The sequence below is a fragment of the Populus trichocarpa genome, chromosome 4 (assembly GCF_000002775.5).
Source record: "Populus trichocarpa isolate Nisqually-1 chromosome 4, P.trichocarpa_v4.1, whole genome shotgun sequence".
NCBI lineage: Eukaryota > Viridiplantae > Streptophyta > Magnoliopsida > Malpighiales > Salicaceae > Populus > Populus trichocarpa.
The window spans coordinates 3,465,091-3,482,585 of NC_037288.2; the positions used below are offsets into that span (position 1 = coordinate 3,465,091).

Consider the following 17,495-nt stretch of genomic DNA (forward strand, 5'->3'; position numbering starts at 1 on the left):
TTACGGTGCAGAAGCCAAAAACTTGTTCACTTAAGGTAGGGCGAGGCCATATATATTTCATGGAAGGAAAATTACACTCTATGTATAGAGAAGGGGAGAAAAAGGAAAGAAAACCCTGAATATGAAGATTAAAGAAAAAAAAGTATTAACCCTAATCATACTTCTCTCTCCAAGAATAAACAAGAAAGAGAACCCAAGATAGACCCAATAAGATATCACCAACTGTCTGTCTCAGCCAATCCCAAGCCAACACCTCAACTCTCCTCTCAAAGTTGACCCTCCAAATAGCCATGAAAACATGAAGAAGCGTACACCCTTTTGCAAAGAAATATTGAAACTCTCCGTCCTTGATAAAAGAGACCATGAAAATCAACCACCCAATAGCAAACAGGAGCAGCCCAGAAAATGAATCAGAGGTCCGGATCAGGAGCTGGTCTTGTGGTGTAGACCCCATCAGAATCGTTGCAGTTTCATTCCCATGTGTGAAGGTGTAGATTTCCTTCATGTGGAACATCATGAGTGTTCCACTTGTTATGGCTATGAGAGAGTGGAGGATACATATCACAGGAAAAGCCGATGACATTTGAGGGTTTTTGGGAATCTAGGCATCATGCTTTTTAGGGATCATTTTGAGGAGACGGGAAACAAAGGAACAAGGAGGAACTTCTCTTTTGGAGATGCCATTGAAATAGGAGAGTTTTGTCAGCGTGAGCGGGGAGATGGATAAAAACGTGTCATGTATCCATGATAAGGATCTTGTGGGGCCTACAGTAGTCATTACATCGGACTAATTGTCTTAATATTGGACACGTGTCATGTGATTAATCGTGCCGACTTAATATAACGACTGCGCTTCTTATCTCCACGCAGAGGTAGAAAGCTGAGTCAGGGGCCGTAGTTTTTAATATTATAATATTAAAATAATTAGAAAATACTAAAAAAATAACAATTTAACGTTTTTTATGCCAAATTTAGTTTTAAAAAACATCTAAATAAATACAGGTAGAAATATAATGCGAAACAATATATAAATTAGCTCTAATTAGTGAAAGCTTTGATTTATATGGTCTTGGTAGATGTTAATCAGATAAAAGCCAAGGTTTTGTGATTGGAATTGCAATTGGATTTCATCATCATCATGTTCATGGCCTTTGAAGTATTATTATATAAAAAATCCCATTCTTAATTATTTCTTAAGAAATTATTTTCATATTAATATTTTTATAATTAAATTATCATTTCTTGCATTCAAAATGAGAGTATATATGCTCATGAACATGTATTATCAAATGCTATTTTAGGTTTATAAGGGTTTTTTTTATTACAAACGAGTGGTTGGGATTCAAAACTTATTTCTTAAAAATATTAATGTCAATTAAGTTACAATTCATTAATTATTTTTAAAATTAAATAATAACTATAAACACAATCACATAAATATAATGAATAAGAGATATTAATTGGTTTCATTAGTAAAATTATATTAGATGTATTAAGTTACTATCTTTTCTCGTACCTAGATATAAAAGGATTAAGAGCGTATTTGATATTATGGTACTAATTATTTTTTAAAGTATTTTTTACTTAGAAATACATTAAAATATATTTTTTATTTTTTAAAATTTATTTTGGATATTTACACTTTAAAAGGATCTAAAATTACAAAGAAAAATCTTGAAATAAAAAATAATTTTTTAAAAAAAAAACAATGTTTTCAATGCAATAACAAATCTTAAAAGAGCTATGGAAGTTTTATCGTCATTTTTTTTAACAATATAATTCAAGTGAAATGGAATATTATAATAAACTAAAAAAAATAAATAGAAAAAGAACGATAACATTTTTGTGGTAGAAAAGGTCAGGAGTAGATAATTCAACGGGAACTACAAGTATCTTTCTTTTCTGAGAATCAATAATGAAAATATCTCTAGAAAAGGCAACAAGCCATTGATTTTCCAAGTCAATATCAAGTGAGAAAACAGAGAGGGGATTAAGGTGCGGCTGTCAGAAATTTTGGTTGTTTCTGGTCATTGCAACCATCAGCTCAGATGTCGGCACAGTGAGAAAACAAAGAAATGGCTTCCGCCTAATCTTTCATCAAAGCAGGGCCCTATCAATCCATCAAAATCAACTCAACTGTCAATTTCTGGCATGCAGACATTTTCTATTAATTTCAGGCGAATGGTGATTGATAAGCAAGTCTACGAGCGAAAAAACACTTTCGAGCTGGGTCGTGGTTCATGGTTATCCCATCCCAGGTCCACATGTGGGCACTCTTGTCATACACGAACCACTGAGAACGATCTTGCTTTAGCCCTAATCTTCTAAGATCACATTACCCACAGGCAATTTTAACTGTGAGTTGGGTTGAGCATGTGCTCTTATGATTTGGAATGAAAAATTAGAGACAAGCTTTTCTCCAAAGAAAAGATAAAGAAACAAGTCGGGGTAATAATTATGGCCAACGCCTGCCATGTGCATGGGAGACGTGATGATCGGTTTTGTTCTAGCTTTTCTTATTCTGCGTCACATGTAATGCAATGCCTGCATCAACTTGCCTTGTATTTTATCCTAAAAGCAAGTCTTTCTGATGTACCAGAAACAAGTTTAGAATAATGTGTCGAGATGCGCTTGTGACTTAAATTCATGATGATGTCTGCACAATCGCTCTAGTGCTGGTAGCCTACACACACAATCACACACACACTAATTTCTTTGTTAAAGACAGTTAGTTACTGTAGCTAGAAAAGATCCAGTGGTTTCTATCAGTTCATAATTCAGTTGTGTTCTTCAATTTATATTTCTAGCATTGGATTCTGCCCCAGCAAACCAGACGACAATGCAGAGCAAAATGGTAGAGCGACAAGTGAAGTGGAAAATGATATCCGTTGAATTTATTTGTTCCTAAAAAGGAAGAGACATTAATATTACTATAAAATAAGTTCCAAGACAACCTTGCTATCACAAGGAACAGTAGAATGGGTTACTAATGTGAGGACTTTGGTAGCAACCCATGTCATAATTATTTAAAATTGCTATCTATATACAACAAAAAATTAGCAGAAAAGGTTAATTCAAAAGGTTGGGAAAAAAAAGAATGAAAGAAGGTATTCCCTGAGGTGACAGAACTGTAACACTCTTCTTGCGCAAATCTTCCATCCCAGCGAACAATTTTAGAAGGGAAGGAAAAAGAACGAGACTTTTCCTGATCAAAATTTTAACTTGCATCGGTGTCCTTGGCACCGGCAACAACTTTGCGGTGGCGCCTAGAACCAGACCTCCTCCCACGCCTAGCTGGGGTTTTCCGAACAGGAGCACCTATGACCTTTACAGTTGAAGTTTCAGGTGTTGTTTGAATTGGAGGTTCATTAACCAAAACAGGTGGTGATGGCGGTAGTTGTAGTAGCGATGGTGGAGGTGGAGGATATACAGGAGGAGGATGAGCCATCTGTTCTAAAACATCTCTATGGTATTTCTGCGGATAGAAACAAACAGTTGAAGGTTAAAAAGAAATGCACAAGAGAAGGACAACGGAAGAGTTGAACAGATGTACAATCAAAAAAATGGAACAGCATCATTAGATAGATATTAGTCAAATTACTCCGGGTGTGTTTAAGACACTATTACACTTGATGTACTATTATAATGAAGGCTTCTCCACTCAAGAGCAAAAACGCAGGTTAAATGTACCCTCTAGTAAAAATTATATATAAGAGAACTCTGCACTATGATGAGTTTCCAGCAAGTAGCGTTTGGGGTAATTTTCATAAAAAAAAGAATCAGAAGAGAGATTCGACGAGCCCATGTATGGGGAAAAAATCAGGATATCATCAAGTACAGAAGTTGCTATGTGAAGTCTCCTCCGATAAGCCACCAACATGCAATGTGGCATCTTGTAACACAATTTTACCATAATACAGTGCAACAAGACCAAAACATAACTTCCATAAGGATTGCTAATGGACCCTGATAAACCTATGCAGCTATGGAAATCAAAAGGAAATGCTTATCTGCAACCTAAAACTTAAACTAAATTATGTCAGAAACAACATTCTATAAAGGAGTTCAATTTGTTATAAACTATGATGTTCACAAGATATTTTTGTACAAACAAAACCAACAATACATAAAATGATTACCTGAACAACAAAGTTGCGCCTTTCACAGTCCAGGAACATGTTGACAGTCCAATTTGTTTTCTCATGGATCTTATCCCTGACAGTGGAAAAGCTGATTTGGTCCCTTGAAGTAAAGCGATCAACTTCATTGAACCAAAGGCAAGTAAAGAGGTTGCTAATAGGAACATGCTCCCTTATCACAACACATCCTTCAGGAACATCTGCAGTGCCATAGGTGAACAGGAATTATATCAAAGACAAAGAAGTGCAATGAAACTCCGAAAGGAAACAAGGATCTTGCACCTACCACTTGTAATAGGAAGCTTGGCCTCAGAATATGGAATCAAACCCTCCTTTTTATAAAATTCTACCTGAAAGTCAATGGAGGCATTTTCATATTTGCCTGCAGCTTTATTTGCCTCAGCTTCCATAAACACATCAAAGCGTCTGTAATGTCTAGAAATTGCAAAAGTAGCATTTTTCCTCCACAAGTGCCTGAAGAGTAGCTCAAGAAATAAGTGCAGTACTCAAATGTTGATTCTGGCAAACTAATAACACTATCACCTAAATTGATCAAATCATGAGAGCATGCCATTTTAAATATCTCATACTGATCCCCGAGGCAAGTATTTTAGCGCATTATAAGCTTGTTAAATAATCCACCCATTAACTTCTCTTGCTATCCATGCTAAGCACATGGCATGTCCATGATCAAGCTGCAAAGGAAAATCTTCGACTGAAGCAAGCAGGATGATGGGAGAAAATTATCACATTTGGTTACACCCCGTTTGTCTCTCTCAGAAACAGTGTTTTTATTCAATCTATTTACAATATGATTTGGTCCACCAATATGTGGCCCACACCATCACCGTTCCAATTAAGAAAAGGTTTAGTGGCAGGGAGAGGCTGTTGCAGGACGTGGTTTTTTATGTTCTTGGAAGAAAAGGATATGTTCAACTAACCTAAAGCCTCAAATCTCAAAAAAATTCGATTTCATCCATTTAGTTGGAAGAAAAGAATATATTTCATGAAAATACTAGGACCAAGAAAGTCCACCAGAATTGGTTGGAATTATATACATGTAAGCAGTAATACCACATCTTGATGATCTCCTAATCAAACAAAAAAGATATACATTTCATAGTAAATTGGGAGCAGGAAAAAATTAGTTAACGGTTGTGATAACCAAGTGCCTTTGGATGGTAATTTCTGAGTTCAGGATTCTAATTTAGCCAGTATGAGAAAGAACTGAGTGATTATTGGGATGACATAAAGGACTAAGGATACAAATTCAAAAAAAAAAAGAGTGGAAAGCTAATTAAAAGTTTATTTAAAGATAAAAATAATGAATAATGAAATGGAAAGAGTTTAAGCAGGCAACCAAATAAGGAGATTCAAGTTACAATGAATACATATGTTGGAGAATATATGATATTTAATTCCAGAAACCTGAGTAATGAAATTTTTTCTTGCTTGATTGATTTCCAAGACTTATCACTGAAAACATACCAAGCTCGAGAAAATAATAGGACCAAGGGTAATTTGACCAATAGAAACAACAACCACAGAGTGCTTTAGTGGCTTATATCCAGATACTAGTGAACGTCATCTCACTTCTATGCATAAATGGCATAGCTAGATCAAGGAAAAAAACAGAGACAGACCAACAGATACAGAGAGAGAGAGAGAGAGAGAGAGAGATCAGAAACCAGTGTTACCTTTCTAGAATCTGATATGGATCAACAAGAAGTTCAAGTTTCCCATCAATCCACAAGGAAAAGCGGGCATTCGGAAACATTCTATGTGATAGAAGCTTTGGAATCTGTCATGGGCAAAACAATGGTTACCAAGTCAGCTAAAGTACAAGTTAGTGTAAACTAGCCATTAGTGACCCCTGAGCCTGCTGCTGATTTTGGAAAATAAAATAATTCTAGCTCTCAAGATAAAATTTCTTTTGATTTACAAATGAAAGCTCAAAAGCTATTTTCTTTCAAACATCGTCTCAAATTCTCAATGTTCCTTAAGATAATACATCATATAAAAAATAAGCTGGTTCACTTTTTATCTTTTGGTGGTAGTGGGGAAAGCAGGTGTGGGGGTTGGAAGGATTAATCAATAATTGTCACATACAACTTCTTGGTTCTGGATGTGATGGAAAAAATCAAGTTCATTCAACCATTTGCATCTCCCTTCCATTCATGATGGATCAAAAAGAAGTGAAAGGATTAAAGCTACAGTGTTATCGATGACCAAATGGACAACCAATAAGCCAAAAGTGGACAACAGAAGTTGTCCAAACCTAAAGTTGCAGGTTGAAGTTTTTGACAAGTACCTTTCCATTGCGCCTTCCATCTGTGTAAGGAAGATTATGGGCAACAACAATTCTCCATAAACCGATTTTCCTGCTGTCATCAAGGCCACTGTTGTTCTTTAAATATGCTTCTGTTTCTTCATCAACAAACATGAAGAAGCAGACGGTGTTCTTGGAGTATTCACTAATATTATGTGGTTGTTGTATGTCATCAAAAGCTCCTAAGAGGAAGAAAACAAGATCATTTAATTAGCAAACCATCAGCTCAACAGAGGGAAGGATAAGTTGGGATCCCATTACACGGAGCAATACCAAATATTGCTGAGGCAACAACAACACCATGGCACTGCTTCATCGCCTCGAGATCAATTTCATCCATGTCAAATCCTGTATTCTGGCCAGGTCTTTTCCCTTGGACAAATCTGATCAGTGCACGCGCATTCAATAAATATGCCGGGTGAACAGTTATAAGTTGGCAACAGGTAGAGAAATTGGTACAATAATTAGTTAATAGAATGGTTAGTGTAAAAATATAAAGTCAGTTGGAATTCCAAAGGAACAACCTTCAATATTCATAAAAATGTAAAAGATCTTTGGGGAGAGAGCATACCCGCAATGCACACTCATTGACTCTCTAATATCATAAGAGTCACTTCTATGCTTCAAAGTAGGATATCCACCAAAATCTGAGCCTCCAAAATCTCTTTCTCCACTTAGAGGATCCTCATGGATATATGTCAAATTCTTGATTACTGGAGAAAACGAGGGGACCTTCGGCATTAAAGCAATGGCTTCTTCCACAGGAAGGTAACAAACAGGACATGCTGAAACATAAATGAACGGGAAATCTCAGGAACATCAGTGAGATTTCATTAATCAGATATCATATGTCTTAGCACCTCAGCATACAGGAAGGTAACATACAGACATGCTGATACATAAACGAACAGGAAATCCCTGTCAGCTTAGAATGTTACAAATTATAGCATGTGAGCAGTCTATAACTAATGGCTGTTTAACCAAAAAAGGAAGAGAAAAATCTAGAAGACAAAACATTTTAGGGGAGGGAAGGCACTTACGCCTTGGTCCGGTTCTTTTTTTATCTGCTGGTGGGGGAGGTAAAGTAAAACTATTACATGGATGCCCTGGAGGAAGGGTGTACCCCAAAAAATATGCAGGAGGAGGAGGAGGCAAACTAATATCTGAAATTATTCCTTGAAGAAAAGAAGTCTTGTTCTCAATACGGCTTAAGGACACTGAGGCATTGACACTAATATTAGGAGGACGGTCACCTTCCTGTGCATCTTCACCTGCAAACAAGGAAAAATTAAGATGTTATTTCCAGCAGTGCAATCAAACTCAAAAAAGACCACAACATGGACAGCTCTATCAAAGGTGGAATGCGGTGAAGACATATCTGAGAAGGCTCAAGAAGTGAATAAAACTGAATATTTTCAAAATTTATTAAAAATAAACACCACTCAATGGAACCAATAACCATGAGCACATCATCAACGAGATGAGGGCATTGATCTCCCAGATAATGTAATAAGAGCAAAGCACGAACGAACTAAACAACACATTTCCCAATTCAAACAATCAACTGAAAGAATTGTAAGAATCACATAACAGCCTATAAGGACCAAATCGACACGGCACCAGTAATGAATTTGTGCGTTCTTCTAAACTAACAAACAAACTTAATAACCAGTATAATCATTTATCCTATGATTGAACACATCAATATCTACGCAATAACATCATATAGATAAAGTCATACCTTTTCCTACATACAAAACCCAGACAAAAACCGCGGCAGAGATGACACAAAGGAACAGCATTCCGACCTTTTTTCTACCAGCAAACTTGACGATCCAATGGAAGAGACTCTCTTTCTCCTTGAACATCTTTGCAGGCTTAGTACGGCCAGTTGTTTGCATAGAAAAGGGGACGCCACTAAGACCACCATTACCATTCTGTTGTAGTAGTTGTAGTTGCTTGTCCAATGAACCATAGCTACCAGAACGGATCCCCAATGACCCTCCAGTCATTGTCTCTCCTTAAACCTTACACAAAACAACACCCCCTCTCATCTCATCTCAAAAACCCCACTTGTTTTTGCCAACATTAAAATCAAATACTATCAAGAATTCATCAACAGATAACGGGTTTAATGAGGAAAACAATCAAGACCCACTTCACCAAATTGGCCAAAGATGGTTTTTTTTTTTTCTTGAACACACTATCAATGCTCTGAATTCAAGAAACAAAGCAAAACAGTTAAAACCCACTTCACCAAATCGCCCCCTGGGGCACCTTCAAAATTTCACTCTCTGTAACCAAATTATAACTTCAAATCCAAAATCTGGACAATTGAAAAGGTATCAAATTCAAAATAGCGTGAGATAATTTAGCATAGATGCAAAAAGTCCAAATCTTTTTTCGCATCTATGAACTAACAGATCAAAGTAACTGCTATATTAAAAAAAAATCGATCTTGAAGTAAAAAAAGAATAGAAAAAGGGAGGGATTTTTTATCGGATTTTGAAGAGATTAAATCTAAGGTTTTGAAATCGAGATTTGTTTCCTACCATTTATTTCAAAATCAAATCTGGGATTTGTGTTTCATGAGTTTGTGTATGCCTTTTGTTTGTGTTTTTTTTTTTACAGAAAGAATCTGAGAAATTCAGTGTTTAAATTTATATTGGTATAATAATATATAACAACTATATACTTAGAATTAATGATAGGATTATGACTTACGAACATGGAAATAATAATTTTGATAGGTAACCTACAGCCATGTGGGTAAATGTCAACAAAAGTGTAAAACAATGATGTTTAAAGTCAAGGAAAGACATTTGTCGAAGGTTAAATAAAGTCATTAATGGCTTAATTGTATTTCTTAATGTTATTTAATTAATCCATGAAGGGGGGGAAAAGAAGCAATTAGAGATGGTGTTTGTTTTGAGTGTTTTCATTAATTAATAATTAATTTGTTTTTCTTAAACCCTTGTGGTTATTAATTAATGAACAGTTCTAGACATTTGGTTTTGCGTCAATTATGTTTGATATTTTTATTATTTTTTTAATATCTGGGATTCTATGGGGAAACTAGTTCCTTGCAACTTCTTTTTTAGTTTTAGAATTAGTTACATGAAATTGAATTAATGGATATTTATTTTTTAAAGTGTATTTGATATTATGATAGAATGTGTTTTTTAAAAGTGTTTTTTTTTTTAATATATCAAAATTTACATGACATATCAAAATTATTAAAAATATATTAATTTAATATTTATCAAACCATATATATTTTTAGAACAAACCACTCCAACACAGTTTAAAATGCAATAATAACCAATTACCAAAAGTTTTTTTGAGCACTTCGAGACTATTATTTAGTCATACGTCTTGGATATGTTGAGTATTGCCGGTGAATTCCATCTGATATGAGAGGTTGGACTTGGATGTGTTGGAATTTTAAAAGTTCAATTCATGTAATAAATAGGTTTCTTATAAATAATAAATAAATAATGCTATGTGTCATAGATTACAAATATAATAAATAACCTTAAAGTCCAACTTAATTAGTCAAATTTAATTTTTTTTTTTCAAGTTTGAGTTTGAGTTCGAGTTCGAGTTCTCTCATTATTACTAGAGATTTATATAATTGTTAATTTTAGTATCTGTGAGATTAATTAAGGTGTGCACAAACTGACCCGAACACTTACATTATATATATATATATACATATATATATAAACTAATAAATCAAAACCCTGGACTTGATGATCATGTGATTTATCTTACAAGTATAATTCTAAATGCTTGAGATTAGAAGGGCAATTAGTGTTAAGATGATTACTGGTGGTAATTATGCACCTACCATTAAGGGATAGAACACACCTATTCAAGCAAAAATTAATGAGATTAGAGTCTTTGTTTTTATGTTTAATAATGCTTTTAAAAAATAGTTTTTTTTGTTTTAAATTAATTTTTTTAGTATTTTTATATTTTTTGGTGTATTGATGGTAAAACTAAATTTTAAAAAATAAAAAAATAAATTTTAATATATTTATAAACAAAAATATATTTTAAAAGACAAGGAGCACCCCAACTAATAATCGTCAATTTAACCATCTAGGTGGTGGTCCAGTGGTAAAAACTTGGGACCAAGAGGTTTGCTCTCTCTGTGGTCTCAGGTTCGAGCCCTGTGGTTGCTGATATGATGGTTATTGGAGGCTTACATGGTCGTTAACTTTAGGGCCCGTGGGATTAGTCGAGATGCGCGCAAGCTGGTCCGGACACCCACATTAAACTAAAGAAAAAATCGCCAATTTTGAGAGTATACATCACCCCCTAAACACACACTAGTTCTGCAAATCTAGATTTTGATAGAAACTCTACAAATAATAATCGAACCTGCTGGCTGTTGTTATTGTTCATTGAACTTAATTATGTGATTTCTTAATTGCTAATATTTTTTTGTTCAGACTACAGTCTCATGAAAACGTGTCTTGGTATGATTGAAGGCAGTGCAAGTGGTAGACTGTATATTCAATGGATGCAATCAATTCTGATATTATTGTTGACAATGAGGGGAAGCATGCATATCATCTCGAGAAGATGTCCACTTAACTACCTAGAATAAAGCATAGGTATAAAAACCCTATCTGGTTTTACGGGTTGATTCTAAGTTAAACTTTTAATTGGATTATTTTTTAAATTAAATTTAATAACTATGAAATAAAGAATAACTATAAAATAAATTCGGTCTAGTTTATGACATAAATCTCGAGTTAGCTGAGGTTGTTTCTGCTAAATTTTTAAGTTAAACAACTTTAAAACAAGTAGAAATAAGAAAAAAAATTGGGTTTCTATTGATCAAGCCAATCCTGAAATGATTTTTCTTGAACATTCAATATACCAAGCTATAGATTAATAACCGTGTGGGAAACCAAAGGATTTGCTCTTCCTGTTGTCTCAGATTCGAACTCTGTGGTTGCTAATATGATAGATACTGGAAGTTTACATGGTCGTTAACTTTAGGAGCCATAAGATTAGTCAAATTGTATACAAACTGACCCGGATACCCATATTAATAAAATAATAATAATAATAACCGCGTGGGAACAAGAGAATTCAGTCTCAACTCAATGGACAAAAATCTCTCCCCGTTGGCTGTTTCTGCAATTTCCTCGAAATAAACAGATGTGTTTCCTTTGGATCATCCTTGCGACGAGGATGCGTGCACTGAATATTCTCCCCACAGCCCATTGAATTGAAGAAAGAAGCTGGCCCTCATAAAAAGTTTCTGAAGCTGTTATTGAATAATTTATGAATGCGACACAGACAGGAAAAATCGCCATCACATGGTCCACGAGGCATCGTCTAGCGAAGCGAGGGAGTTTGGTCTTCTCCACCCTTCGCCGCCCAAAGGCGTCTGGCTAGCAGAGTAACAGCTCAACATCATTATACCACCGCCAGTCGATTAAGATTTAGATTATTCCAAAAAAATTTTATTTTTTATAATTCATTGTATTTTTACTATTCAAAAATCATGATAAAAAATTAAAATTATTTAGTGAAAGTGGATTGAATTTTTACTGGCATATATGGAAAATTTTAGTTAAAAATATCAAAATATAATATTTTAAAGGATCAATACTTATAATCGAATCAAATAGAGAGATGTTAGAGACATAATAATTAAAGGGTGAAATTAACCAAATTAATAGTATAAGTCTCAGTATGCCACAACCCTTATAACTTAGGGGCCAAAAATTATAATAAAACCCCCCACTGCATAGTGCATACTATTATGGAGTGACAATTAATCTCAATCCAATTCTTTACAACTTCAAAATATCAAACCAAGAAAAATCAAATCAAATAAAATCAAACATTATAATTTAATATTACCAATAAAATTCTCTATTATATTTTTTTTTGTGAAAATATTTTACATTCATGAAAAGTTTTAAAACATGTTTTTACTTTTTTAAACACTATCTAAATAACAAAATATTACATTACCACTCAATAAGATTATTAACAGTATTTATATTATAATATATAAAAACGATCTATATATTAATTATTATCATACAAATATTACAAAATTTTGATGAAATTGTAATTTATATAAATTTGTTTTATAGAATGATTATTAAGGATATGTTATCGATATAGCATAAATATTAGATTTTAAGAAAATAATTTCTAAAAAATATTAATTCTATTGAAATTTATATTTGCAATATAATACTTATAGAATTAATGGTTTTTGTTAATTATATTTAAAAACATTATATCAATTTGCATATCAACAACCGTTTGGGAACGCGGTGCAAATCGCGTTTCTAAAAAATTTAAATTTTTTTATGCTAAAATTTAATATATTTTGTTTGTTTTAGATCGTTTTGATGTGCTGATATCAAAAATAATTTTTTAAAAATAAAAAAAAATCATTTGCATATATTTCAGCATGAAAAGTTATTTGAAAAGCAACCGCAACCACACTGCCAAGCATGTTAAGGGAACGCGGTTGAACCTGCGTTCCCAAAAAATTTGATTTTTTTTTTGCTAAAATTTAATATGGTTTGTATGTTTTGGATTGTTTTGATGTGCTGATATCAAAAATAATTTTTAAAAAATAAAAAAAATATTATTGACATGTATTTTGACATGAAAAATTAATTGAAAAGCATCTACAATCACTGCCAAACAGACTCTAAATACCAGATCCCTCTTTGTACGATTTTAAAAACGCACTCCTTGCATCGATTTGATGTATCTAGAAGAACTTAATAAATTCCAATACATAATATGAAAAAATACAAATATAATTTATTGGTTATACTCATTAAATGCAAGGAAAGTTGGTTAATTTGTCATGTCTGGATAATCCAAAAATTGTTGCTGAGATGCTTTCAATCAATTCCTTTGTTTCATTCCGTCCTTTTACTCTGTTCTGATTGGACTTTTTTTTTATAAAAGAATGTGATGGTTCGGTTGGAAAATTATTTAGGAGGAAATAATACAATTCGAAAACAACTGTATCTTTTAATATTGATTATATACATGATTGCTACTGGGGATACCAGTTTAGCACAATTGTAGTGGTTTCTCATGCAGTGATATTTTTTCTTTTGTAAAATAATTAGTCTTATTAAAAATTAATTTAAAAATTTATGAAAATTTACTGACTATGAAAATAAGATGATATTATAAAAGAAATAACTAAGTAAAAAAAACCAAAATAAAAAGAAAAAATTGATCACTGAGACACACAATTTTTTTTTTTAAAAAACAATCAGTATCGTTAGAAAGATCTTGATGAGATAATTCTAAATTTACCTTGGAAGACCACTAAAGAAGATTATAATTAATTCCGAACAAAATCTCTAACAAATTACAACTATGATTGATAGTTTTTCAATGTGTGGATAGAATAATTTTATCGAGATCTTTCTAATGGTACTGGATGTTTTAAAAATGAAGCTCTGATGTATCATCAATAACCCATTCTTTTTTAGCTATTAAATCTCGGATTTTATTTATTGATTATTGGATCTTCATAAAAATTTAGATTGATTTTTATAGTTGTTAATTAATTTGTTGGAGAAATGACTTTGGAAACAACTATTATTCTCAATAATGGTAGTGTAAAATCACTATTTTCAATAACAGTTGTTTTTAACTGTTATTTTCAATAATAATTATGCTAAAATTATTTTAATTTTTAATTATTTTTGTAACATGTTTTTCAAAACTTTTATTTAACGTGTTAGAATTACAAAAGACCCGTTATGATAGCAAATGAAGACCACAATTTAGATGCGGGGAAGTAATTGACATTACTATAAAAAAATATGCAGAAAAGGATTAATTAATTAGAGTGGGATATTCAATTAATCCATCATTATCTCCATGGATGGAATAAGCTCTCATTCATTTGTATAAAATTGCCCCTTGACATGATTACATAGCCAAGAAGAAATTGGGTGGGTGCACACTGCGCACTGCGCAGGACAAAAGAGGAGTTAATGACATTTTAACTCTTTTTAATAAGGATAAATTAAACTGTCATCCATCTGCCATTGTAACTTCCTCGTTTAGGGTGTGAAGCTCTTTCAACAGTGATTATGGTTGGCAAGTTGTTCTCCTTTGCTGCTATCTCTCAAACTCTACTCCTAGCTTCTGTCTTTTTATCTGTTTTTTTTTTTTTTTTTGAAAAAATATATTAAATTGATGGTTTTTTATGTGTTTTTTGATAATTTTTATAAAAAATATTATTTTATATATTTTTAATTGAAAGAAATTAAAAGAAAGATGACCCACACACAATTAATTTGCATTTCAACCTCCTAAAACCTAAATCTGTCCATCCAGTACTTGAGAACAATGAAGAATGGATTTGAATCTGAAAAAACAACAATTTTGGTGACATTTGATTGGTGTTAGGTTCTGTCTTAAAATTATATTTTCTGAACGGTCATGGTTTGAAATAATTATGTTTGTTTGGAAATAATTTTTTTATAGTGTAATTATTTTATTAAAATTTATTATATTTAACAAATCTAAAATAAGAATTCTCTAAGGATCAAACTCCAACCCATTTAAATATCTACTTTCTCTATATACACACACACACAAAAAAAAAAAACTTATCATATTAAAAAAACTTTAATTTATTTTTCTCTCCAGCACCGAATTCCGATGATTTTCTATTATCTCTCTCAAACCAGAGCCAATAAATAAAAACAAAAATAAAATTTAAGATCAAAATTGTCTTGCCTTTAATTTTGGAAACCAAAAGGACCTGATATTTATAATCTAGAAAGTGTGGGTACTATAACAAATATTTCACTTAAATTTTTTTAAAATCACTCATTTTTTCTGTATTTTTTATTTTAATTCTCTGTCTTTCAATCCCATCCGTTCTGAACAAATTGACTTATAATTTGCTTCAATAACAACCAAAAAAAGAAAAAGAAAAAGAAAAAAAAACATTGTGAACAATTTATCCCCGATTCCATGTGAGTAGATGCACATTACATTGTATTATGCACAATAAATTCCTCGTTCGTTTTAGGTTTATAACAGTTAAATTCTTTTAAAGGAGAAATCCCCCAAGGGGTAAGGACAATAACATAGGCTCCCCTCGGATTGCGAAACCACTTTTAGGTCAAAAAAATGGAGCTGGTCCATTAAGTGCGCCAATCGTATGCTTATGTGCTTGCTTGTTTTAACGAGGCGAGGCCCACGGCTTATTTCAAAACCTTCTTCAACTAACAGGCCAGCAGCTTGTTCCTTGTTGCCTTGTACCATGTACTCGCAATTACTTCTCTAGACACAAAGGACAATTTCATGATAAAGTTTAAGGGGAAAAAAAACAGACAGGATAGTTGAATACTACCAAGGAGTAAAGACAATCATTTTTTTTTTCTATAGCTCATGGTTTGGAGGATTTTTTTTTCCAGCACTCTTTAAATCAAAGTTGTTAATTCTATTTTTTTTATTCGTAATAGCTGGTATATCTCATTTTAATTTAAAAAATAAAACAAACCTAAAGAAATTTCATTTCTTTTAAAATCTTGGCCCGTTCTGTAAATTCTGGCATGAACGATCTAGCCAAATAATGTTTATGTTTTGTTTTTTTTTTTTTAATATTGTCTAGTTTTATAATATCAATCATATCCATTGATTCGATTGTTGAATTAAACTGAAATTTTACGAATAGTCTTTTAATATATTTTTATGACTCAAGTTAAAATTTTAGAGAAATTAAAGTTTAGAAAAATCTTATGAGACTGTCGTTGGTATTTTCATAATTTTGTTTTAAAAAATTATTTTTTGTGCTTTTTTTTTAGATTGATTTTTTTTAGTTTCATCATTTAATAATAGATTTATTGAGAATTAAGCGTCAAAATTTATTTTGATTTGTTTTATTTTAGATTATTATGATCTTATTATCTGAATTAATTTAATATATTGTCGTATGATCATATTAATATATTTTAAGAAATATATTATTTTGATTTTTTTAAATTAAACTATATTTTTACCGGTCGACTAGTTTGTTTATAAACTCATTAAGTCAATCAGGTTATATTGGTTAAAGTTTTACTTTTTTTTTTTCTTGTATTTAAAATTTAAACTGTATAATTTTTAATTAATATATATGTATATCCTCAAAACCGCATGTCAAAACGCTCTCAGAAACCAAAAGATATCATTCCAATAAAAAAAACAAAACATCATTAATAGCAACAATTCCTGGACCACTGTGAGCAAGAACTTTTTTTCTCTCATGTCATGCTCTTAAAGCAGGAAAGAGCTGCAGAACTTGTGTTGACAAGTGTGTTTACACACCCCCATTAAATTAAATGAAGAGAGAGTAACATCTCAGAGAAGTCATTCAATTCAACATCTGACTTTGCAGGGGGGGGGCACAAAGGGCCCAAGGTCACACATCCCACTATTTTTTTATGATATATCTCTTGCAAGTTGCATGCACCTTTGACTTTGTTTTTTACATGGAGAATTAGCATCCATCATGTGATTGCTTCGTCTTTCTTCCTTGCTGTGATTTCTGGAGAGCAAGTCAGCTCTGACATCGCTGAGTTTAATCTTTGAAACATGAACTACAGGCTTCATCCTAATGTTTCTACAGGTATTAATTGATCAAATATACTCCATAGTTGATATTGGTGCATGTTTGTGATTTTAATCGACATAAGCCAATCATATGTCACCTATATATTTTATCACCCTAAGAGAAATAGAAATCTCACTTGGAATTGTTGTCATTAATTCGCGATGCATCTGAATGATATCATCTTATAGAAATATATAGTCCAGACAGACTCCATGGGGGTTATATTTAGCTAAGAATTGCGAATGCTAGAGGAAAAACATAAGTTCTAAGAGAAGCAAGGTGTGAAGATTGAAACCCTCGGGCTTGAAGGCAGGCAGGCAGGGGCAGCTGGACTGCCTTGCTTTCCAATCGTGGATTTTTTGCTTTCGGGAAATATTGGACTCCGTTCTATATGATTTGG

The 17,495-nt window shown here is 32.5% G+C and overlaps 2 protein-coding genes across 2 annotated transcripts; both read right to left on the reverse strand.

Moving 5' to 3' along the window:
- Positions 1 to 22: 22 nt before the first annotated feature.
- Positions 23 to 713, reverse strand: LOC7456792 (uncharacterized). Its single transcript, XM_002305097.3, has one exon. The coding sequence runs from the start codon at positions 581 to 583 to the stop codon at positions 152 to 154; it is 432 nt and encodes a 143-aa protein (XP_002305133.1). The 5' UTR covers positions 584 to 713; the 3' UTR covers positions 23 to 151.
- Positions 714 to 2,872: 2,159 nt separating this feature from the next.
- LOC7477403 (probable hexosyltransferase MUCI70) lies at positions 2,873 to 9,177 on the reverse strand. Its single transcript, XM_052452401.1, has 10 exons — positions 9,021 to 9,177; positions 8,210 to 8,794; positions 7,509 to 7,739; positions 7,040 to 7,253; positions 6,742 to 6,851; positions 6,451 to 6,650; positions 5,837 to 5,940; positions 4,426 to 4,613; positions 4,140 to 4,339; positions 2,873 to 3,475 (listed from the first exon to the last, which is right to left on the reverse strand). Exons 2-10 carry the CDS (start codon positions 8,478 to 8,480, stop codon positions 3,218 to 3,220), a joined length of 1,776 nt encoding a protein of 591 aa, XP_052308361.1. The 5' UTR covers positions 8,481 to 8,794; positions 9,021 to 9,177; the 3' UTR covers positions 2,873 to 3,217.
- Between the last annotated feature and the right edge of the window lie 8,318 nt (positions 9,178 to 17,495).

What these genes read in the sequence shown, in the direction of transcription:
- LOC7456792 (XM_002305097.3), bottom strand. Translation starts at nt 583, where the DNA reads ATGTCATCGGCTTTTCCTGTGATATGTATCCTCCACTCTCTCATAGCC.
- LOC7477403 (XM_052452401.1), bottom strand. Translation starts at nt 8,480, where the DNA reads ATGACTGGAGGGTCATTGGGGATCCGTTCTGGTAGCTATGGTTCATTG. An exon ending in TGTTGCCTCAGCAATATTTG is followed by an intron (nt 6,651 to 6,741) that starts GTATTGCTCCGT and finishes TCTTCCTCTTAG; the next exon opens with GAGCTTTTGATGACATACAA. An exon ending in CCATATCAGATTCTAGAAAG is followed by an intron (nt 4,614 to 5,836) that starts GTAACACTGGTT and finishes GCTACTCTTCAG; the next exon opens with GCACTTGTGGAGGAAAAATG.